Source organism: Poromitra crassiceps, assembly GCF_964638095.1.
Source record: "Poromitra crassiceps genome assembly, chromosome: 11".
Classification (NCBI taxonomy): domain Eukaryota; kingdom Metazoa; phylum Chordata; class Actinopteri; order Beryciformes; family Melamphaidae; genus Poromitra; species Poromitra crassiceps.
The window spans coordinates 14768491-14788490 of record NC_139643.1 but is presented as its reverse complement, the minus strand read 5'-3'; the positions used below and the strand labels follow the sequence as shown (position 1 = coordinate 14788490).

At 42.8% G+C, this 20000-nt stretch overlaps 2 protein-coding genes across 2 annotated transcripts in view; both read left to right on the top strand.

Annotated features, from left to right (window-relative positions):
• iffo1a (intermediate filament family orphan 1a) overlaps positions 1-9091 on the top strand; it is a gene marked incomplete at both ends in the record, with an annotated part of 26175 nt that extends 17084 nt beyond the window's left edge. The window contains 6 exons of the mRNA XM_083645726.1: positions 766-906; positions 2617-2804; positions 3146-3263; positions 3556-3645; positions 7983-8113; positions 8932-9091. Of these exons, the coding sequence (XP_083501852.1) occupies positions 766-906; positions 2617-2804; positions 3146-3263; positions 3556-3645; positions 7983-8113; positions 8932-9091 (828 nt within the window). The remainder of the gene's footprint in view (positions 1-765; positions 907-2616; positions 2805-3145; positions 3264-3555; positions 3646-7982; positions 8114-8931) is intronic.
• A 5179-nt stretch (positions 9092-14270) lies between these two features.
• The window catches only part of LOC310784849 (uncharacterized protein), a gene marked incomplete at both ends in the record, with an annotated part of 22357 nt that continues 16627 nt past the window's right edge, over positions 14271-20000 (top strand). The window contains 3 exons of the mRNA XM_083645886.1: positions 14271-14346; positions 15531-15669; positions 19289-19415. Of these exons, the coding sequence (XP_083502012.1) occupies positions 14271-14346; positions 15531-15669; positions 19289-19415 (342 nt within the window). The remainder of the gene's footprint in view (positions 14347-15530; positions 15670-19288; positions 19416-20000) is intronic.

The window sequence follows — 20000 nt, the reverse complement described above, 5'->3', positions numbered from 1 at the left end:
TGTCTGTCTGTCAGAACCTGTCAGAGTTGGACATTAAGATGTCTGTCTGTCTGTCTGTCTGTCTGTCTGTCAGAACCTGTCAGAGTTGGACATTAAGATGTCTGTCTGTCTGTCTGTCTGTCTGTCTGTCTGTCAGAACCTGTCAGAGTTGGACATTAAGATGTCTGTCTGTCTGTCTGTCAGAACCTGTCAGAGTTGGACAGTAAGATGTCTGTCTGTCTGTCAGAACCTGTCAGAGTTGGACATTAAGATGTCTGTCTATCTGTCTGTCTGTCTGTCTGTCAGAACCTGTCAGAGTTGGACAGTAAGATGTCTGTCTGTCTGTCTGTCTGTCTGTCTGTCAGAACCTGTCAGAGTTGGACATTAAGATGTCTGTCTGTCTGTCTGTCTGTCAGAACCGGTCAGAGTTGGACATTAAGATGTCTGTCTATCTGTCTGTCTGTCTGTCTGTCAGAACCTGTCAGAGTTGGACATTAAGATGTCTGTCTGTCTGTCTGTCTGTCTGTCTGTCTGTCTGTCAGAACCTGTCAGAGTTGGACATTAAGATGTCTGTCTATCTGTCTGTCTGTCTGTCTGTCTGTCAGAACCTGTCAGAGTTGGACATTAAGATGTCTGTCTGTCTGTCTGTCTGTCTGTCTGTCTGTCAGAACCTGTCAGAGTTGGACATTAAGATGTCTGTCTGTCTGTCTGTCTGTCTGTCTGTCTGTCAGAACCTGTCAGAGTTGGACATTAAGATGTCTGTCTATCTGTCTGTCTGTCTGTCAGAACCTGTCAGAGTTGGACAGTAAGATCCAAGAGAAGGCGATGAAGGTCGACATGGATATCTGTCGCCGCATCGACATCACCGCCCGCCTCTGTGACGTCGCCCAGCAGAGGAACTGTGAGGACATGATGCACATCTTCCAGGTACATGTCCTGTAAATGTGTGTGTGTGTGTGTGTGTGTGTGTGTGTGTGTGTGTGTGTGTGTGTGTGTGTGTGTGTGTGTGTGTGTGTCGGTGTGTGTGTGTGTGTGTGTGTGTGTCTGTGTCTGTGTCTGTGTCTGTGTGTGTGTTTTATTTCTATACTTCTGTCCTCACAATGATGGAACGATGAGGAGAATCCTACAGAGTGAGGGCACGTTGCTGGTTCCTCTGCTTTAAGAATTGGTTTGATCTCAGTTTTTGGTGTTGTTGTTTTGTTTTTTTTGTCAGTCCCCATTGGGTGGGTGGTGGGAGGGGGGAGAAAAAAGAAAAAGAGTTTTCATACACTTTTGTATTTCGTGACATCCATGTTTTTGTGAAAACAGAAATAAAGTGATAAAAAAAAAAAAAAAAATGGTTTGATCTCAGGATTAAAGTTACATTTAGGATCATGTTTAGGTTTGCTGCAGTGGCAGGCGAGCTGCAGGGCAGGCGAGGCCGCGTAGCGGGCGATCCTAGGAATCGAGACATACGTAGTACTGTAGTGTCCTAGTCGACCTACTCACACAGCCCTCCCCCACACCTTTTTCTCTTCCCCTTCTTTGTGTTTCCTACTTTTATGATGTACTTTGCTGTCTCTATGGATTTGAATTGAGTTATTTGTGAACAGGGACAATATACAAAGAACATTAACCTTGTAGAACAAGGAGAGATGTCATGTAGCAGGTTATAGCAAAATGATATTTCCCGCCCGTAGTCCCTGGGTCCCTTTGCTTTTGATGTACACGTCACTTTACTGTTCACTGTACCTTGTTTACTAGGGCTGTCAAACGATTCATTTTCTTAATCGCGATTAATCTTGCGATTAAGTATAGTTAATCGCGATTAATCGCATCTTTGCATTCGCATGTTTAAAATCCCATAATTTTATTATTATTTTTCAAAGCATTTTTAATTAGATATTAATCATTTTTACCAGTGTGTCGTGATTGGGAATCAAATTAATGCAAATAAATGTACTTTGTGATCTGGAATTTTAGATTTATTTTCAATTCAATAGAAGTGCAATGTAGACAGGAGGTAAAATGTCTACAAAATGTATCTTGAAAGTAAAACAAGCCATTTAGAAGCGTCTTGGTGTCTTTCTCTTCCATGCCTGCACAGACAGGAAACAGCTGCGAATGGCTTGACTACAAGTACGGGTGCGACGAAGGGACAAAATAGCGGCGTTATGGTCGGCCCTTAATCGCATCGCGATGACAGCCCTATTGTTTACATAAAATCTTGGAAAAATAAAGTATAAAAAAACAATACGACTAAGATCAGAATACTCCACGTCTTAATTCGACTATTGCTTACTCCAACTATGACCTTATTCTAATTAAGGTCATCAGAAAATGCTGTTTACATGGCCGTGTCTTATTCAGAGTATTGTCTTCATCGGGTTAATATCAGAATATTGCAGTCAGTCATGTAAATCAATGAATGGGAATCTGACTTTATCATAAGATGCTAAGTTGAGTCATCAATCAAATGTATGTTCGTATTCAAGCATGACTGACAGGTACGAACCAGAATCTACACAAAACACAGGTCAACAATACAGCAGAGCCCCATTCACTGTCTGTGGAGCAGAGATCAGATTAAACAAACAATCAATGTCCATAAATCTGGTTAGGGATGATTTAAAAAGGGGCGTCTCCTCCTCCCAACAGGTAGCCACGCCCCCCTCCACTCTGATCCGCCGGCCCAGGAAGCAGAGTGGCCAACCGGTGAAGGGCGGAGACGGAGACGAGCCAATCAGCATGTCTGACAGTGAGGGAGGCGGGGCTAAAGATGAGGAGTCCTGCAGCACGTCGGCCAATCAGATCAACGAGGAGATGCAGAGGATGCTGAATCAGCTGTAGGTACCGTGGTGTCTGTGTGTGTGTGTGTGTGTGTGTGTGTGTGTGTGTGTGTGCGCGTGCGTGTGTGTGAGTGCATATTTTTGCCCTGAAATCCTCTAATTACTGACATGTCGTGTGTGTATGTGTGTGTGTGTGTGTGTGTGTGTGTGTGTGCGTGCGTGCGTGTATGCATGTGTGTCTGTGTATGTACTGTGTGTGTGTGTGTGTGTGTGTGTGTGTGCGTGTGCGTGCGTGCGTGCGTGCGTGCATGCGTGTGTGTGTGTGTGTGTGTGTGTGTGTGTGTGTGTGTATGTATGTGTATATATTGTATGTGTATATAATGTATGTGTGTGTCCAGACGAGAGTGTGAGTTTGAGGATGACTGTGACAGTTTGTCCTGGGAGGAGACGGAGGAGACTCTTCTTCTCTGGGAGGACTTCCCCGGATACACACTGGGAGTGGACACACAGGGAGAGGTACACACACACACACACACACACACACACACACACACACACACACACACTGTGGTTCTTTAGCTCCGCCCACTGAAGTTTAACTCAACCAATCAGATTGTCTCTGCCTCCAGCAGAGTAGCTCTGACTCTGTCAAAGGTTTGCATGCCTGAAACTCTATATACTTATGTCTTTCTTTCCATCTGTCTCCTCTTCCCTCACTCACACATACACACACACACACACACACACACTCACACACACACGCATGCACGCACACACACACATACACACACACACACTGCAGCAGCAGGACGAGTCCATTGAGAAAGTGATTAAAGACACCGAGTCTCTGTTCAAAACCAGAGAGAAGGACTACCAGGACACCATCGACCAGATAGAGGTGAGACTCTGTGTGTGTGTGTGTGTGTGTGTGTGTGTGTGTGTGTGTGTGTGTGTGTGTGTGTGTGTCTGTCTGTCTGTCTGTCTGTCTGTCTGTCTGTCTTTTTTTTTTTTTTTTTTTTTTTTTTTTCGTTTATTTGTTCGATAGGGGACAGGTGTACATTAATGAACATTTAAAAAAAATGTAAATGCACGACAATTGCAGTCACAGGACTGATTTCCATTGCTTGTCCCCCTGCCCGATGATATAGGCTTAGAGTCCTGAGGGGTAAAAAGTAACAGTGCAGCAAAAACATATTTAAAATGTAAACACAAAGCAAAGTGCATTTATGCAGAGAGGTAGTCCTAATAGAGGTAAAAGGTAGCATAGTGCAACAAAAACATATTAAAATATAAACACAATGCAAAATGAGAACTGAGTTAGAGCTCTACATGGCTAAGTAAGAAGTGCTGAGTAAAATAAAATATACAGGAATTACCGTCTGATACTAAAACCTGAGTTTAGGATCAACATACAGCTAAAAAGTGAGATCCACATAGAGGACTCACTCAGACAAGATATAAGAAAAAATAAAGAGTAAAAAACAGATACAACACATATAGTATACACATACTGTTCTATGCCCTAGTGATGTGTGCATTGTTGAGTGGACTTCAGCCATCTCTTTATTTGACCCTTGAACATGCCAAGTGTTGGGCATTCCCTAATGGCCGGTGGGATTGTGTTCCAGAGTTTTCCACCCTTGACCGATAGAACTGTCTGGCCAAAGGTGGTGCGCCTGTACGGTATCACACAATCGCCTCTGACTGAGGCTCTGGTGGTTCTGGTTGTGGAACCAGATATAGGTCTCTGATGGATGTACTCATTTAGCGGGGGAGGGGCAAGGCCATTTAGTGCCTTGAAAATGGTGCATACATATTTAAAGGAGATTAAATTATTGAAACTTAATAGGTTGTGTTTGACCAAGATGTTGCAGTAGTGGTAGGAGCGGGTTTTTTTGTCAAATATTTTTAGTGCTCTTTTATAGAGTGACTCTAGTGGTTTGAGAGTGGATGTGCTCGTGAGAGACCAGCTGGTCACACAGTAGTCCAGGTGAGAGAATATCATGGCATGTAAGAATGTCCTGGCAGAACCAACAGACATGCTGTGCCTAATGTGTTTGAAGTTGAACAGGTTGAATTTAACTGAGTTAGCAACCTTTTTGACCTGGTTCTTAAAGGTCAGTGTGGGGTCTAATATCACACCTAGATATTTAAATTCGGATACTAATTCCAGTTCAACATCATTGAAAAAAACATTCGAGCTTGTTGCTGCATGAGGACGTTTGGTGAACATCTGTCTGTCTGCGTGCGTGTGTGTGTGTGTGTGATGTTAAGTTGCAGTAACTAGTTACTAGTAGTAATAATAACAGTATGAAGAATGTTTTTATGCCTCCGCCGGCGATAGCCAGGCCGGAGGCATTATGGATCCGGGTTGTCCGTCCGTACGGCTGTCCGTACGGCTGTCCGTCCGTCCGTCCGTACGATGTTCCATGTTTGTTAACGCGATATCTGAGGAACGCCTGGACGGAATTTCATCAGATTTGCCTTAAACATTCACTTAGGCTCAAGGATGATCTGATTAGATTTTGGTGGTCAAAGGTCAAAGGTCAAGGTCACTGTGACCTCTCGAACGCCATTTTCAAGCTTGTTAACACGATATCTGAGGAACGCCTGGACGGAATTTCATCAAATTTGCCTCAAACATCGACTTAGACTCAAGGATGATCTGATTAGATTTTGGTGGTCAAACGTCAAAGGTCAAGGTCACTGTGACCTCTTGAACGCCATTTTCAAGCTTGTTAACGCGATATCTCAGGAATGCCTTGACGGAATTTAATCAAACTTGTCTCAAACATCGACTTGGACTCAAGGATGAACTGATTAGATTTTGGTGGTCAAAGGTCAAAGGTCAAGGTCACTGTGACCTCTTGAACGCCATTTTCAAGCTTGTTAACGCGATATCTGAGGAACGCCTGGACGGAATTTCATCAAATTTGCCTCAAACATCGACTTAGACTCAAGGATGATCTGATTAGATTTTGGTGGTCAAACGTCAAAGGTCAAGGTCACTGTGACCTCTTGAACGCCATTTTCAAGCTTGTTAACGCGATATCTCAGGAATGCCTTGACGGAATTTAATCAAACTTGTCTCAAACATCGACTTGGACTCAAGGATGAACTGATTAGATTTTGGTGGTCAAAGGTCAAAGGTCAAGGTCACTGTGACCTCTCGAACGCCATTTTCAAGCTTGTTAACGCGATATCTGAGGAACGCCTGGACGGAATTTCATCAAATTTGCCTCAAACATCGACTTAGACTCAAGGATGATCTGATTAGATTTTGGTGGTCAAACGTCAAAGGTCAAGGTCACTGTGACCTCTTGAACGCCATTTTCAAGCTTGTTAACGCGATATCTCAGGAATGCCTTGACGGAATTTAATCAAACTTGTCTCAAACATCGACTTGGACTCAAGGATGAACTGATTAGATTTTGGTGGTCAAAGGTCAAAGGTCAAGGTCACTGTGACCTCTTGAACGCCATTTTCAAGCTTGTTAACGCGATATCTCAGGAATGCCTTGACGGAATTTAATCAAACTTGTCTCAAACATCGACTTGGACTCAAGGATGAACTGATTACATTTTGGTAGTCAAAAGTCAAAGGTCAAGGTCACTGTGACCTCTCAAACGCCATTTTCCAGCTTGTTAACGTGATATCTCACGAATGCCTTGACGGAATTTCATCAAATTTGCCTCAAACATCGCCTTAGACTCAAGGATGATCTGATTAGATTTTGGTGGTCAAACGTCAAAGGTCAAGGTGAGCTCTCGAACGCCATTTTCAAGCTTGTTAACACATTGAGTGCCAAGGACGTCTCTGGACGTCCTAAAAAAAAGTAACGAGGAGTGCCAAGGACGTCTGTGGACGTCCTAAAATCATAATTCATATTATTCCATAATTCTGCTGTTTAAGGTCGTACCCAGCCAGTGAGCATGAATCTCTTCAAGGGATCACACGGCGCCACCTTAATACTCTATACGGGAGCTGCACCACCCACCTCAGATCCTTTACTTTGTGCAGGAGAAAACGGAGAAAGCCGTGATCATAGAGACACCGACGCATGCTGCAGCCAGAGCCACACAGATTGCTCTGTCCGCAGCCGACAGTTGGCTGCGATCCGAGCCCACAGCTGAGCTCCTCCGCCGCTGTCTATCCGCCTGCACACAGCCCCTCCACACGACCACCCGCCAGAAAGGCAGCACCCGAAGCCGAACGGCTAAACCTTCTCCCTCAGTCCCGCCTGCTATTTCCTTGTTGCACTGAAATCCGCCCGGGGCAAAAACTGAGGCTGCGAAGACAGACTGTGTGCGTGTGGGGAGGAGCCCGCAGCTCCGGGGTGGAGGGGGGGGGGGGGGGGGGGGGGGGGGTGTTGCACGCACACCAGCCAGAGTCAGTGAATGCGCTTGAAATTAGAGTATTCATAAAAGTGACTTTATCTTGAAAAGTAAAAAAAGACAGCAGAAAACCCTTGAAAGTGCGCTGCTTTCAGAGGCTGTCATTTCATAATGGAACTGTCTAGAAACAAAATTTCTTCTTTGAAAGAAGTAGGAGTGTCCAATGTTTCATTAGAGTCCAACCCTGTTCATATAGCCCTAATAGAAAAAATTCTATAGCTGTTTTCATCTGAATGGAAGTGAATCTGGCACAGGCTCCAGACAATTTTACTGAAGCGCTGTGGCACTCAATGTGTTAACGCGATATCTCAGGAATGCCTTGACGGAATTTAATCAAACTTGTCTCAAACATCGACTTGGACTCAAGGATGAACTGATTACATTTTGGTGGTCAAAGTTCAAGGTCACTGACCTCTCACACACCCAATTTCCAAGCTCTGTAACGCAACATCACAGGAGCGCCTTGACGGAATCTCTTCCAATTTGCCTCAAATGGCGATTTGGACTCAATAATGAACTAATGGCGGAGGCATAAGTCCGCGTTGCGGTCGTTCTAGTTATTACTGTCACTCCTCAACTGGACAAACAAATGCCAGTCAAAACAAAGGTTGAGGACCACTCATTGAGAGTTATGAGACACAGGCATTAAAATACATACATCTGTATGTGTGTGTGTGTGTGTGTGTGTGTGTGTGTGTGTGTGTGTGTGTGTGTGTGTGTGTGTGTGTGTGTGCGTGGGCGTGGTGTGTGTGTGTGTTGCACGTGTGTGTGTGTGTGTGTGTGTGTGTGTGTGTGTGTGCATGCGTGCATGCGTGTGTACGTGCATGTTTGTGCTCCTCAGTTGGAGCTGGCCACAGCTAAGAGTGACATGAACCGTCACCTGCATGAGTACATGGAGATGTGCTCCATGAAGAGAGGCCTGGACGTCCAGATGGAGACCTGCAGGAGACTCATCACACAGAGCGGGGACGGGTGAGGTGACATGCATGCACACACACACACACACACACACACACACACACACACACACACACACACACACACACACACACACACACACACACACACACACACACACACACACACACACACACACACACACACACACTGCAAATGATCATTTTATCACCCAGCCCTATTGCATAGTATGGGATTTCGGATGCAGCGAAATGCCACGGGAAACAACGAACAACTGTCTTCTATCTGACTGCAGAGCGCAGAGACGTTTCACCAGCGCACAGACGCAGTTTGACTGCGAGGACAGGAAATCTGTCCAAGCAACGATATGTTTGAGTGCAAGCAGAGCAGATGTAAGCCTGAGCGGGATTTGAGTCTCAAGGTGAAACCAATAAATCCTACTCTCACATTGACAGACCGCGCTCTTGACTAAAGATAGGAAAACATCTTCATAGACTTCAGTCTGAAAGGAGTATACGAGGAATCAGCGTGACATCACAACACCGCAAATCCCCCGGAAGCGCAGCAGTTAACTAGTATGAGTTGTGCCAAACAAACGTTCATATCTCTAAAACTATACATCACATCGCTTATATTTTGACATAGTGAGTGAGAGCAGAAGTAGCTCAAGAGTCTGATGTATAATATATGCATGTTGTGTTAAAGTTGTTGGAAATGTTTGTTATTTTACTGTTGCATTTTGTTTACCAAAATGCTCCTTGGCTGATCCCTCATACTATCTACAACCAGAGGAACCATAGCTGATCTACCATGACCCCCCCCCCCCCCCTTTCTCTCTCTCTCTCTCTCTCTCTCTCTCTTCCCCCCTTCAGGAAGTCCACCTCGCTCGTCCCACTGACAGCGGACGACTCAGACGGCGAGGAGAAGGACAGGAAGAAGCCGGCTCTGCCCGCTGGCTCAGCGGGCGGCCACCCGTACCGGGACACGCATGCCAACGCCTCCATCCCCCCTCTGACCTGGAGGAAGCCCTGACGCTCCCAACCATGTAACTCCTGTCCACGCTCAAACCATGTCACACACGTCGCCCTGCACCTCCTCTAGTGCTGGTTACGTTTTTGGAGCCTAAAAATGATACGCAGACAGGAGTTTTCTCTCGGTTGTTTCTTTGATCCGAGATAGAAATTAGAATAAAAACAATCGATGTAACGGCCCCAACCAAATCTCTAGAAAAAACTGCACATCTCAAATCATGATCTCTGATTATTTTACTGATTATTATCAGTTACAAACCAGTAAACATGACAGCAGGAGAATCGAGGCAGGTTTTTTCTCTTTCATTTAGCAGGAAAGTAACTTGTACTTTTTCCTTTAAACCCATGATTTGTGTTGCAAGTCTCTAGGAAAATGCTCAAATTGTTTTGCGAGTGAAGGTTTCAGCTGCACTTCATCAGCAAGCGCGGTAGTGATTCTGCACACTTGATGCCTCACCACTGCCCTCCTGTGGCTGGGAGTCGTTACTACGGCGAGTTGAAGCACCTGCATGGGTCCTTTTCGCACCGTTTTGAGGTGGTAAATCAGGTGTAACCACTATAGCATTAATGAGGGCCCTGGCACTGGAACACCTACATGGAATGGAACCATCATTAATGGTATTGGTTACACACCTGCTTTACCTCCTGCTTTACCAGCTCAAAGCAGTTGCTGTGAAAAGCTTCTATGTAGATTCACAAAAGGGCAGTTGGGAAGCCACAGTCAGCGTTGTGTTTGAGTCTCCCTGTGTGACGAGATGAAGGAGGTTCTGCTTGACTTTGTGTTTGAGTCTCCCTGTGTGACGAGATGAAGGAGGTTCTGCTTGACTTTGCACACTGATCTCGCTGTTTATCGCAGGAGGAGAAGATCATTTGCACAATTTCTGCAATAGAGCTGAACAGTCACGTGACATCTGCTGCCCCGGAAGTGAGTTTCCCATTTATTTTCTCCATAGACATTTAGAAAAATCCTTATAATAACGAGTTTTAAGGCTGGAACCAAGTCAACCTGTGACCTACTGAATCGTGAGTGACCATAAAACATTTCAGTTGGAGCATTTTTTTTTTTTTTTTTTGTGTGGTCAGTCACGATTCAGTAGGTCACAGGTTGACTTGGTTCCAGCCTTAAAACTAGCTATATAAGGACTTTTCTAAATGTCTATGGAGAAAGTGAATGGGGAACTCACTTCCGGGGCAAGATATGTCACGTGACTGTTCAGCTCTGTAATGCCTTGCAGCAACAGGTCGACTCCTGTGCACAGAAAAGGCACATGAATGCACAAACAGTGGAGAAAACTAATCCAGTAGCTTGCACATGAATACTTGTTCGTTATGGTGGTTAAGACACTGATCAAACGAAACAATTTAGTTTAATAATTGACACTTTTATCTGTTGTCTCATGGTCTTTACTGCTGCTGGTTACAATCATGCCATGTGTAAAGTAGCTTGAAAACCGCTGCAACTAAGAAGCAATTGAGATGAATTCAAGTGAATTCAATGCGATTGGCATCCTTTTCTCGTGTACCATGAGTACACTAACCATAAGGCAGGCATGAGTAAGTAAGTAAAGCAAGGTGCACTTTTAAACTACATATCCAACTATTCAAAGCCCAATGTGTTTGATTGTAAAATAAATAAATAAAGATGTAGGCGTTGTAGGCCTACCTTAAGAGTTTCCTTTCAAAACGAGATATCCACCATTTGAAAAATGTCTGACAAAATGACGCTGGCATGAAAGTTAAACTACTGTACTGAATGTTCTTGAGCCTTGAGCCGAAAAAGAAAAGTGCATTTCTGAGGATGTAATCTTCTGTTTTTTAAATATCTTGCAATGAATGACAGGTTTTCCAAAATGGACATATAGCATTTTGAAATTATATTTAAAAAGAATAATTGAGTTGATGTCAACGGCACAAGTGTTTGACTCAAAATTTGCTTTGTGACCGCTGAGCTCTGTGGCTTGTTCTACTGGTCTAACTGAGCTCTGTGGCTCGTTCTACTGGTCTAACTGTACACCAGCGATCCAACGCACCAAATAGAATTTCCCTGATGGTGTTTGAGGATTTTCCGAGGCTGTCCACATTAACGTCACTCTAGACCAGTGTTTCTCAAACAGTGGTCCGTGGACCACTGGTGGTCCGCGGGCGCCCCCTAGTGGTCCGCGAGTAGATTTATACTTTTTTTCATTTTTTTTACCTCCCACTATCCAATCAGAGAAATGTTTACATTTTCTGGGAAACTCAAGGTCAGATCACATTGCTTAGAAGGAACTATATGTATTTTTTCACCCCGAATCCAATGCCACCACCCTTGACTCTATACGACTTACGGTTGCGGAGATACGGCCACTCTGCCTGCAGGGCTACAGGAAAGAGACAGCGTACAGCGGGTGGTTGGGAGTTCCAAGTTACTGACCAAACACTCTATTTCAGTAATTGCTGTCAGAATAAAGAGCCATTTAACACTAATTTGAACACAAAAACATCACTGAATGCAACTTGAAGATGGCAAAAGATAGCCTATTTGACTTTGGCAACATTGTGCATTTATTGAACTTGAAAAAACTTTCTTTGAACTTTGAATATATTTGAACTGAACAGGAGAAATAAATGTAAAAAAAAGTTAAATGGACCAACTAAAATAAATTACAGATATATTTTTTATATCGGTTATCTTGTTTTCATAATTGTGGGAAGCCAAAAATTTGATTAATTGTACTGCTATTTGTCATTTAATTAGCCTGTAATTTGTAATTTACAGTTGAAGTAGTAGGCCTATTGTTTTTGGGGAGGTTTTGGGAGTTAGGTGGTCCCCGAGTTTTTTTTTCATTGGTTTAAGTGGTCCTTGGTCTGAAAAAGTTTGAGAAACACTGCTCTAGACTTGGCTGGATTTACACCTGCAGGCAAAGAAACCTGACTTTCTGCTGGTATCTCACACCGAGGCTTCCACACTGATGGCAACCAGAGTGTCATGACACACATGGGTCATCCCTCATCTGGAAGTACTGCTACCTTGCTGAAATTGTATTAAAATACAGTACAATTAAAACTACTAGAAAAACCTACTTATTGCATTTGCATTTGCATTGTGTGTAAATCCAGCCTGTAAAAACTATTCCCGTATAACAGACCAATCAACCAAAAATCTATTTAAGACTCTGTATTTTGTTGTATTGTGTTTGTTTTGTTGTTTGTTATGTTAAATGTTGTTTTTACAAATGAATTTAATTGTAAGACATATAAAGCCAACTTACAATTCATAGGGATTTTTCCTCTAAATTTAAAGAGAAGGTGCAAGATATCTAGCTCTCTGTTAGCATTAGCCATGCTAGTGAATCAATGGCTTATGGAACAATTACCCTCAAAGTCACATGCAACCCATTATTGCTGTGCTAGTAGAAATAATGAGTGACAGAACTGTTTGAAAGGACTTCTATGTGATTTTGAGACAGTTGGCGTCAACTGTTCTTTATTTTACTAAAATGAAAACCTATTTTAAGAAATCTTTGTCTTCAAAAATGTACAGTTTGTAAAATTCGAATATATATCATAGTAAGGCAGTACACAATGCTGAACTAGCTGATGCTGTAGCCTCATGTAGTTATAATGTAAATGTTATGTATCTTCTGCACCAAGGCTGGGATCAATGCATTTTACATTTAATGCATACTATGCGTTCAGTTTTAGAAGTAGGCCTAGTAGTCTAGTATCATCAACGTTAATAATTTATGCATTATTTACATATATACAGTATATATATATATATATATATATATATATATATATATATATATATATATATATATATATATATATGTATAACAATATTATATAACCCTAATTTATTTTTGGGGATTTTAACAGAAAGCCCACATGTAAAAGTGATTAAATGTGAAGTGAACTGACACAGCCTTCCTCTGCTGCAGCTGCTGATGATCAAAAAGGCTTTCAGTATTGGTTTTTCAGTTTCTTGTTTGAGGATATGTACATGTAGGGGGAAGGCAGCAAAACTGATCGACAGGTAAACTATGCATGTACATGAGCCTGTCTGTCGATGTACTACTGCGATGAATGCTTCACAGTTGATCAGTTCACTCTTTGGAAATTGAAAATTGTCATGTTCACCATAGAAAATAGACCTAGAAAAATGTAAGGAATATTTTCAGTTTTAGTCAATTGCTTTTCTTTGTCGGCCACTTGTCAAATTGTATCAATTTTCAAAGTCTCTACAAACATCCCGTTTACCAGAAATGACTTGTTAGCATTGGCTAGCATTTCAGTAGCACACCTCTACGACAGTAGGCCTACACTACTCTACACTGCTGTGCTATAGCCTACTACACATTGAAGCCATTTAATGCAACGTGACAAGTGCCTGAGGAGGAAGTGGACTAAAATTAAAAATGTCAGGCGGTTCCTTTAAAGTGAAGGAGAAACAAAGAAAAGCAACTTCTATGTATATAGCTGAGCTAAATGGACAAAGATCACTCACCAAACCACCCTCATGCCACTATGTACAAATGCTGCTTGAAGTAAACTTTTGACAGCAATACTATCGAAGTGTAAATAGCATCTGTTGAGAGAATGGCACATAGATTAAAAAAAGAAAAGAAACGGCGGAGATATAAAGACAAACTGTGAAAAGGATTGCAAAGAAAGCCTTAAAGTCTCCATGAAACACAAATTCATTCAAAAATATACAGTAAGAATATCTCTGATTTAAAAAAGTGAATGAAAAGGAAATGTGGCTGTCTGGGTAGAGGTAAAAGACACCACTGCGGAGACCCGGGTTCAATTCCCAGCAGCGTTACTTACGGCTTGGTCGGACGTTCCTACAGACACAATTGGCCGTGTCTGTGGGTGGGAAGCCGGTGGAGTATGAGTCCTGGTCGTTGCACTGGTGCCTGCTGTGGTCGGTCGGAGCGCCCGATTGGGGGAGAGGGGAACTGGGGGGGGGGATAGCGTGATCCTCCCACGTGTTGTGTCCTGCCAGTGAGATTCCTCGCTGTCAGGTGCAGAGAAGCGGCTGGCGACTGCACGTGTATCGCAGAAAGCATGTGCTAAGACTATCATGGCTCTCCCCAGATCGGCAGAGGGGGTGGAGCAACCACCGGGACAGCAGGGGGAATTAGCCAATTACAATTAAGGAGAAAATGGGAGAATAATCTGAGAAAAGGAAGAAAATGAAAGGGAGGGAGATAGACAAGTCGGACAGGGAGCCAACAGGGGTGGAGATGTCCCGTAACCAGAAGACCGCAGGTTCAATCCCCACAACTGCCACTCTTTCCATCAGCAGCAATGTGTCCTGCCGACTTGCAGATTCCTTGTTGGCACAAGTCTTTTGTGTTGTCCTATTAGTGACATGACTGAATTCAGCAAGTCATTATTGTTGCTTTCATGGGGTCTTTGATGTGCTTTTCAGTCACAATGTGTGGAACTGTATTTCAGATCACTTTACTGAAGCAAAATAAAACCAGGCACAGAAATAAATTACATTGAAAGAGTTTATGTTCCTGTGAGTTTCTGTTCACTTCTGATGAATACACATTGTGTAGGCTAGTTTTTGAGCCACTGTCATTTCAGATTTGAGATATTCGAGAATAATGTCAACTACATACAGTAGAGCTGACAGCTGACAAGCTCTGGAGAAAAAGTATGGAATATTGGGAAAAGAATACAATCACTTTATTCACCCAAAATATATGTATATACATGTATAGTATAACTGACTTAGTCTTGGCAGCACTGGTTTATGTAATTATTTCATTTAATTCCGTCTCATTACTCCTAATGATTTCAGATGAATTGCAAGCTTCCCTTTAGACTTTTAATGACTAAGCAGGAAGCAGTTAAGCGGTGAAACAAATTACTTCACAACAAATCAATGAAGTCTCCAGAACAGCAGAAGAAGAACGAGCTGCTGAGGGAAAACAAATGGTATTTTTTGGTATCCTCTAGAAAATACAACATTCAATTCTCACATCACAATTGGCATATAGAATAGGCTATAAATACAGTAGATGCCTAACCAAAACACAATGTTTATTTATATATATATATTTATATATTTTTTTAGAAAACCTTGACACATAGCACTTCTATGTACTTTGGACCTATAGCGGCTATCTCACCCTGAAGGTCCCCTGCCCCCTAAAAAAGGAAGGGGGGGGGGGGGGGCAGCAAAATATCTAGAGCCGGCCCTGGATGAGGTCAAGACCTGGGCCCATGTCTGCAACCCCTTTTGTTGCTGAATTATGAGCATTCAAATATGCACCGAGGTCAAGGTTCAAAGGTCAACATTTCACAGCAGGAGCCATGTAGCATCTTCATGCTGACATACAAAGTATACATTTTTTCATTTCAGAGCACTTTGAATTATGCTTTTTGTTTGTTTCGTTGTTTTTTTCTCTTTTGGTGACTCATTTTGCTCTCCTCTAAAAAAGATGTTGTGCTCCACACTGCCCTGTGCTCCACACTGCCCTGTACTCCACACTGCCCTGTACTCCACACTGCCCTGTACTCCACACTGCCCTGTACTCCACACTGCCCTGTACTCCACACTGCCCTGCCCCATGAGACTGAGTGAGACAGAGAGCTGCTGAGCACTCACAGGATCTGCTGCATGGACCGGATTTATTGCTTACCTGGGCAGGTGAACATGCACCTATTGACAGAACACTGTGTGTGTGTGTGTGTGTGTGTGTGTGTGTGTGTGTGTGTGTGTGTGTGTGTGTGTGTGTGTGTGCGTGTGCGTGTGCGTGTGCGTGTGCGTGTGCGTGTGTGTGTGTGTGTGCGCAACTTAAAAACATACGTTTCCTTGCTCGTTTCAAAGAGTGCATTGACTGTAGGACTGCAGTACTGAATACTTAGGTCGATCATTAGTTCTAATTGGGGGGGAAATAGCTGATTCGTGTTTCCAAGCTGAATGCATAAAGTGAAGTGAAATCCAGTGTTCCTCTTGTATCATTATGGACAAAACACAGCTCAGCATATAGTATGTAGCTGCAGTACACTTACTTTAGTGGGTTGGGTTCTACATCATGTATATCAGAGAGAATTGTGACATTGTGAATTCCCAGATACATGGATAAAATATATTTTTTTTCTTTTTTCTTTTTTAATCAGAAATTGACCTATAATTCACCAAACTTACAAAACAAGTCTGTATCCTGTGACTTCATTCAAGCCAGAAGAAGGAAGAGTTTCTGGAGAGTTCTTAAATGCATTCTTTCAACTCATAATTTTAAGATGCAAGATGTGAATTAATGATTTTGAAAATGTCCAGCCCATCTAAAATTCCTGGTTTTATGTGACACAATTTAATTTGTAATTGAATTGCCCTTATAGGCTTTATAAATTAGATGTTTGTCAATTAACACAATGTCAGGCCTATACGTCCTAATTGGATTGGATATGTATATAGGTATGTAGTCTATGTATGTATGTATGTATGTATGTACAGTATGTATGTATGTATGTATGTACAGTATGTATGTATGTCATTTCGTTCAACTTTACCAATCAGAACATGGCTTTCACATATCTCGCAAACCGTTCGTCCGATCGACTTCAAACTATGGGTGGTGCCTTGCTGGGGACCCAACTGAATTTCAGCATGAGTTTAATCACACCCCCCAAAAAAGTGCGCCATGGCGCATCATCTCCAGGGTCTCCAGCCTAGAAATGCACAGGGGCCAGGGTGGGAGGAGACTTTATCTGTGCAGTGCATTCAGTTTAGTGTCAAATAAAAAGGGGGCGGATCAAACTGAAGTCATCCTGCTGACGGCTTCTGCCTTCATTCACTCTCTCTGTCTCTCTCTCTCTCTCTCTCTATCTCTCTCTCTCTCATTCCCTCTCTCTCTCTCTCTTTCCCTCTCTCTCTCTGTCTCTCGCCCCTCCTCTCTCTCTCTCTCTCTCTCTCTGTGTCTGTCTCTCTCTCTCTTTCCCCCTCTCTCTCCGTCTCTCTCTCTCTCTTTCCTTCCCCCCCCCCCTCTCTCTCTGTTGGAGTCAGATTATCATCATCAGCGTGTCGCCGAGATGTGAGTACTCTAAATAATCTCTCTCATATAGGCTATCTATATTTTTTATTTATTTAAAGTAGAATTAAATCAATATAGAACACCTTGTGTTTATAATTTTGAATGGTGGACAAAAGCCCAGTCGAGGTTGTTTCTTCTATTGAAAAGGAACATTTGAATTTTTAATATTTTTTCATTCTTTAGTTTAACTAGTGATGTCATTCTGTTAACGCTGCATGTGTCCACTATTATATAAGGAGGGAACTTATTGGCAGTCTTATATAGCAGTCTGTAGCAGTCTGTAGCAGCAGAGCTTTTGCAATGTCTGAGCTTTCAATATGACTCACCAGCTGACTCACCTCCATCAATACACTGATCTGACTGCAAAAGTGCCTTTTCACACTTCCCCTGCCCAGTTTATTAAATAAATAAATACATAAATATGTAATGCATTTTTGGGATGATGACATATAAACAAAACTAGGGAGATGACAGGAAAAGCTATGAGGTGATTTTTGCAGGATGTGGTCTGTATGTTGTTTATCTCAGTCCACCTCTGCAGCCTCAGCTCACTAATCTTTCCTCCCCAGATTATAAAACATATAGGCTAAATGTGATACTGTATAGAGAGCCCCAGGAACGAGTCCGGAAATCATCGATGCTAACAGCCCTGGTTCTTCACAGTTTTCGCCTATGGGAGTTTTGAATGGGTTTTTGGCGCGATGCTTCTAATAATCTCTCTGGGCAACGCTGGCTTAATCAAACGCGAACCAGTGTTTAGTAATATCGTCTTCACACACGAGGACCACTTTTATGAGTTTTGAAGCTTTTATGTGCCGTTAAAAGGGTGGCTAGCTAGCAAACGGCTAAATGAGACTACACTTTTGAGTCGATGGAGATATATACGTCAATAATGTCACCACTCAAAGGACGAACACGGAAATTCTCTTTCCCTCACCTGGTTCAGCCCCGTTCAGCCCGGGGTAATCAGTGCACACATCAACAACAGTCCAGGTTGAGTGCTGACGTGACGTGGAAGCCTATGCGACAGTGTGTAGTTCAGGATTAGCTTAGCTCGAGCTTTTTACTTCTAGGGCTCGCAGTTACGCTACAAAACTCATGAAAGTGGTCCTCATGTGTGAAGATTATCCCGCTGAACCTTGGTTCGCGTTTGATTAAACTTGCGTTGCCCACAGACATTATTTGAAGCATCGCGCCAAAAACCCATTCAAAAATCCCATAGACAGAAACAGTGAAGAACCAGGAAGTTCGGGACTTCCGCATTCAGCCTACAAACGTCATCCCTGGGGCTCTCTATTGTTTTGTCATTCCATTATTATTCTAAACTGATGTTGCAATTATGTTTACGTTGGTGGGTTATTTTGGGTTTTTCTAGTTGACTCATATTTCTTGAATTAGAAAGTTTTTAAAGAGCATAGTGCAGGCTGACATTTTGAATTAATTTACATTTTGGGCTCATGATTACCACCATCAAGAGTTTTTTTGCTCTGTTTCTCTGCAAGGCTCCAGGGCACACATATGGAGAAAAGGGTAGCATTTTAAATTGGCGGTGAACACCTGTGACATCACATGTCTGTGCTGCTTGGAAGGAAGGAACACTCCGCCCATTTTCAACCAGCTTTGTATCATTAGAACATCAGTAGTATATCAGAAAACTGTAAACGGTTTTGAAGTCTATAATTTAATTTGACAGTTATTGAGTGTTAAAGTGTGGACCAGTGACATCACTGGTCCACACTAACTCAAATTTAGTTTGACAGTTATTGAGAGTTGATTTGAGTTAATGAGTTATTAATTTGAGTTAGTGTGGACCAGTGATGTCACTGGTCCACACTTTAACACTCAATAACTGTCAAATTAAATGACAGACTTCAAAACCGTTTACAGTTTTCTGATATACTACTGATGTTCTAATGATACAAAGCTGGTTGAAAATGGGCGGAGTGTTCCTTTAACTAATTATGGTTTACTTTTTAACATCTGTGTACTGTACTAATTTATACATCATATATGTAGGGCCTACATATATGATGTATACATTGTATACACATCATTGTAGCCTACATTGTAGGCTACAGTTAGAGGACCTCAAATGTCCTTAGCGTGGTGAGTGTCGCCTTTTCTGTCCAATAAATCATTAAGAAGAAAATAAACGTTCTCAGGTCCACCCCAGATGCAGGAACCCCAGGTGCCCCCGGGGGCCCGGAGGGGGACGGGGGGGCTCCGTCTGCGGCCCCCAACCTGACCAGCAACAGACGCCTGCAGCAGACACAGGCCCAGGTGGACGAGGTGAGGACACTGCTGTGTGTGTGTGTGTCTGTGTGTATGTCATAGACTGTATACAAATATGGACATAGCCACTCTGACGTCACCCATTGGTTTGTGGACTCCCGCTTTGGCATTTTGACCGTCGCATCTTGTTATTATTTTTGAGCCAGACAGAGCTGCAACGCTGTCTGCTATTGGTCCACGATCAGCAAGCTGCACGATCACTGGACAGGTGATTTGGCCATCATGCCCCAAAGCATATCGTCGGTGTCGGGCCAGGACCTCGAATGTCACTTTTTTCACTTTTTTACTTTTTGTCATGAATCAATGCCATTGGTCACCCTTCACGTCTCTGTGTGGTTTTTAACAAATGCAACCAATGGAAAAGCATTAAAACGAGCTTGTGAGTAAATCTCGTAACGCCATTCGCCCTCAATCTGTCAGTCAAACCTCGAAATTCCCCCCCTACCTCCGTGTGTACCCCCCCACGCAGGACACTAAACCCGGAAAAGACACACAGCAGACGCGCTGTGTATTTCTCATATCGTTTTGACTAATCCTGGCTTCCTCTGACGTTAATATATCAATCAAATGTTTTCCAGTTAT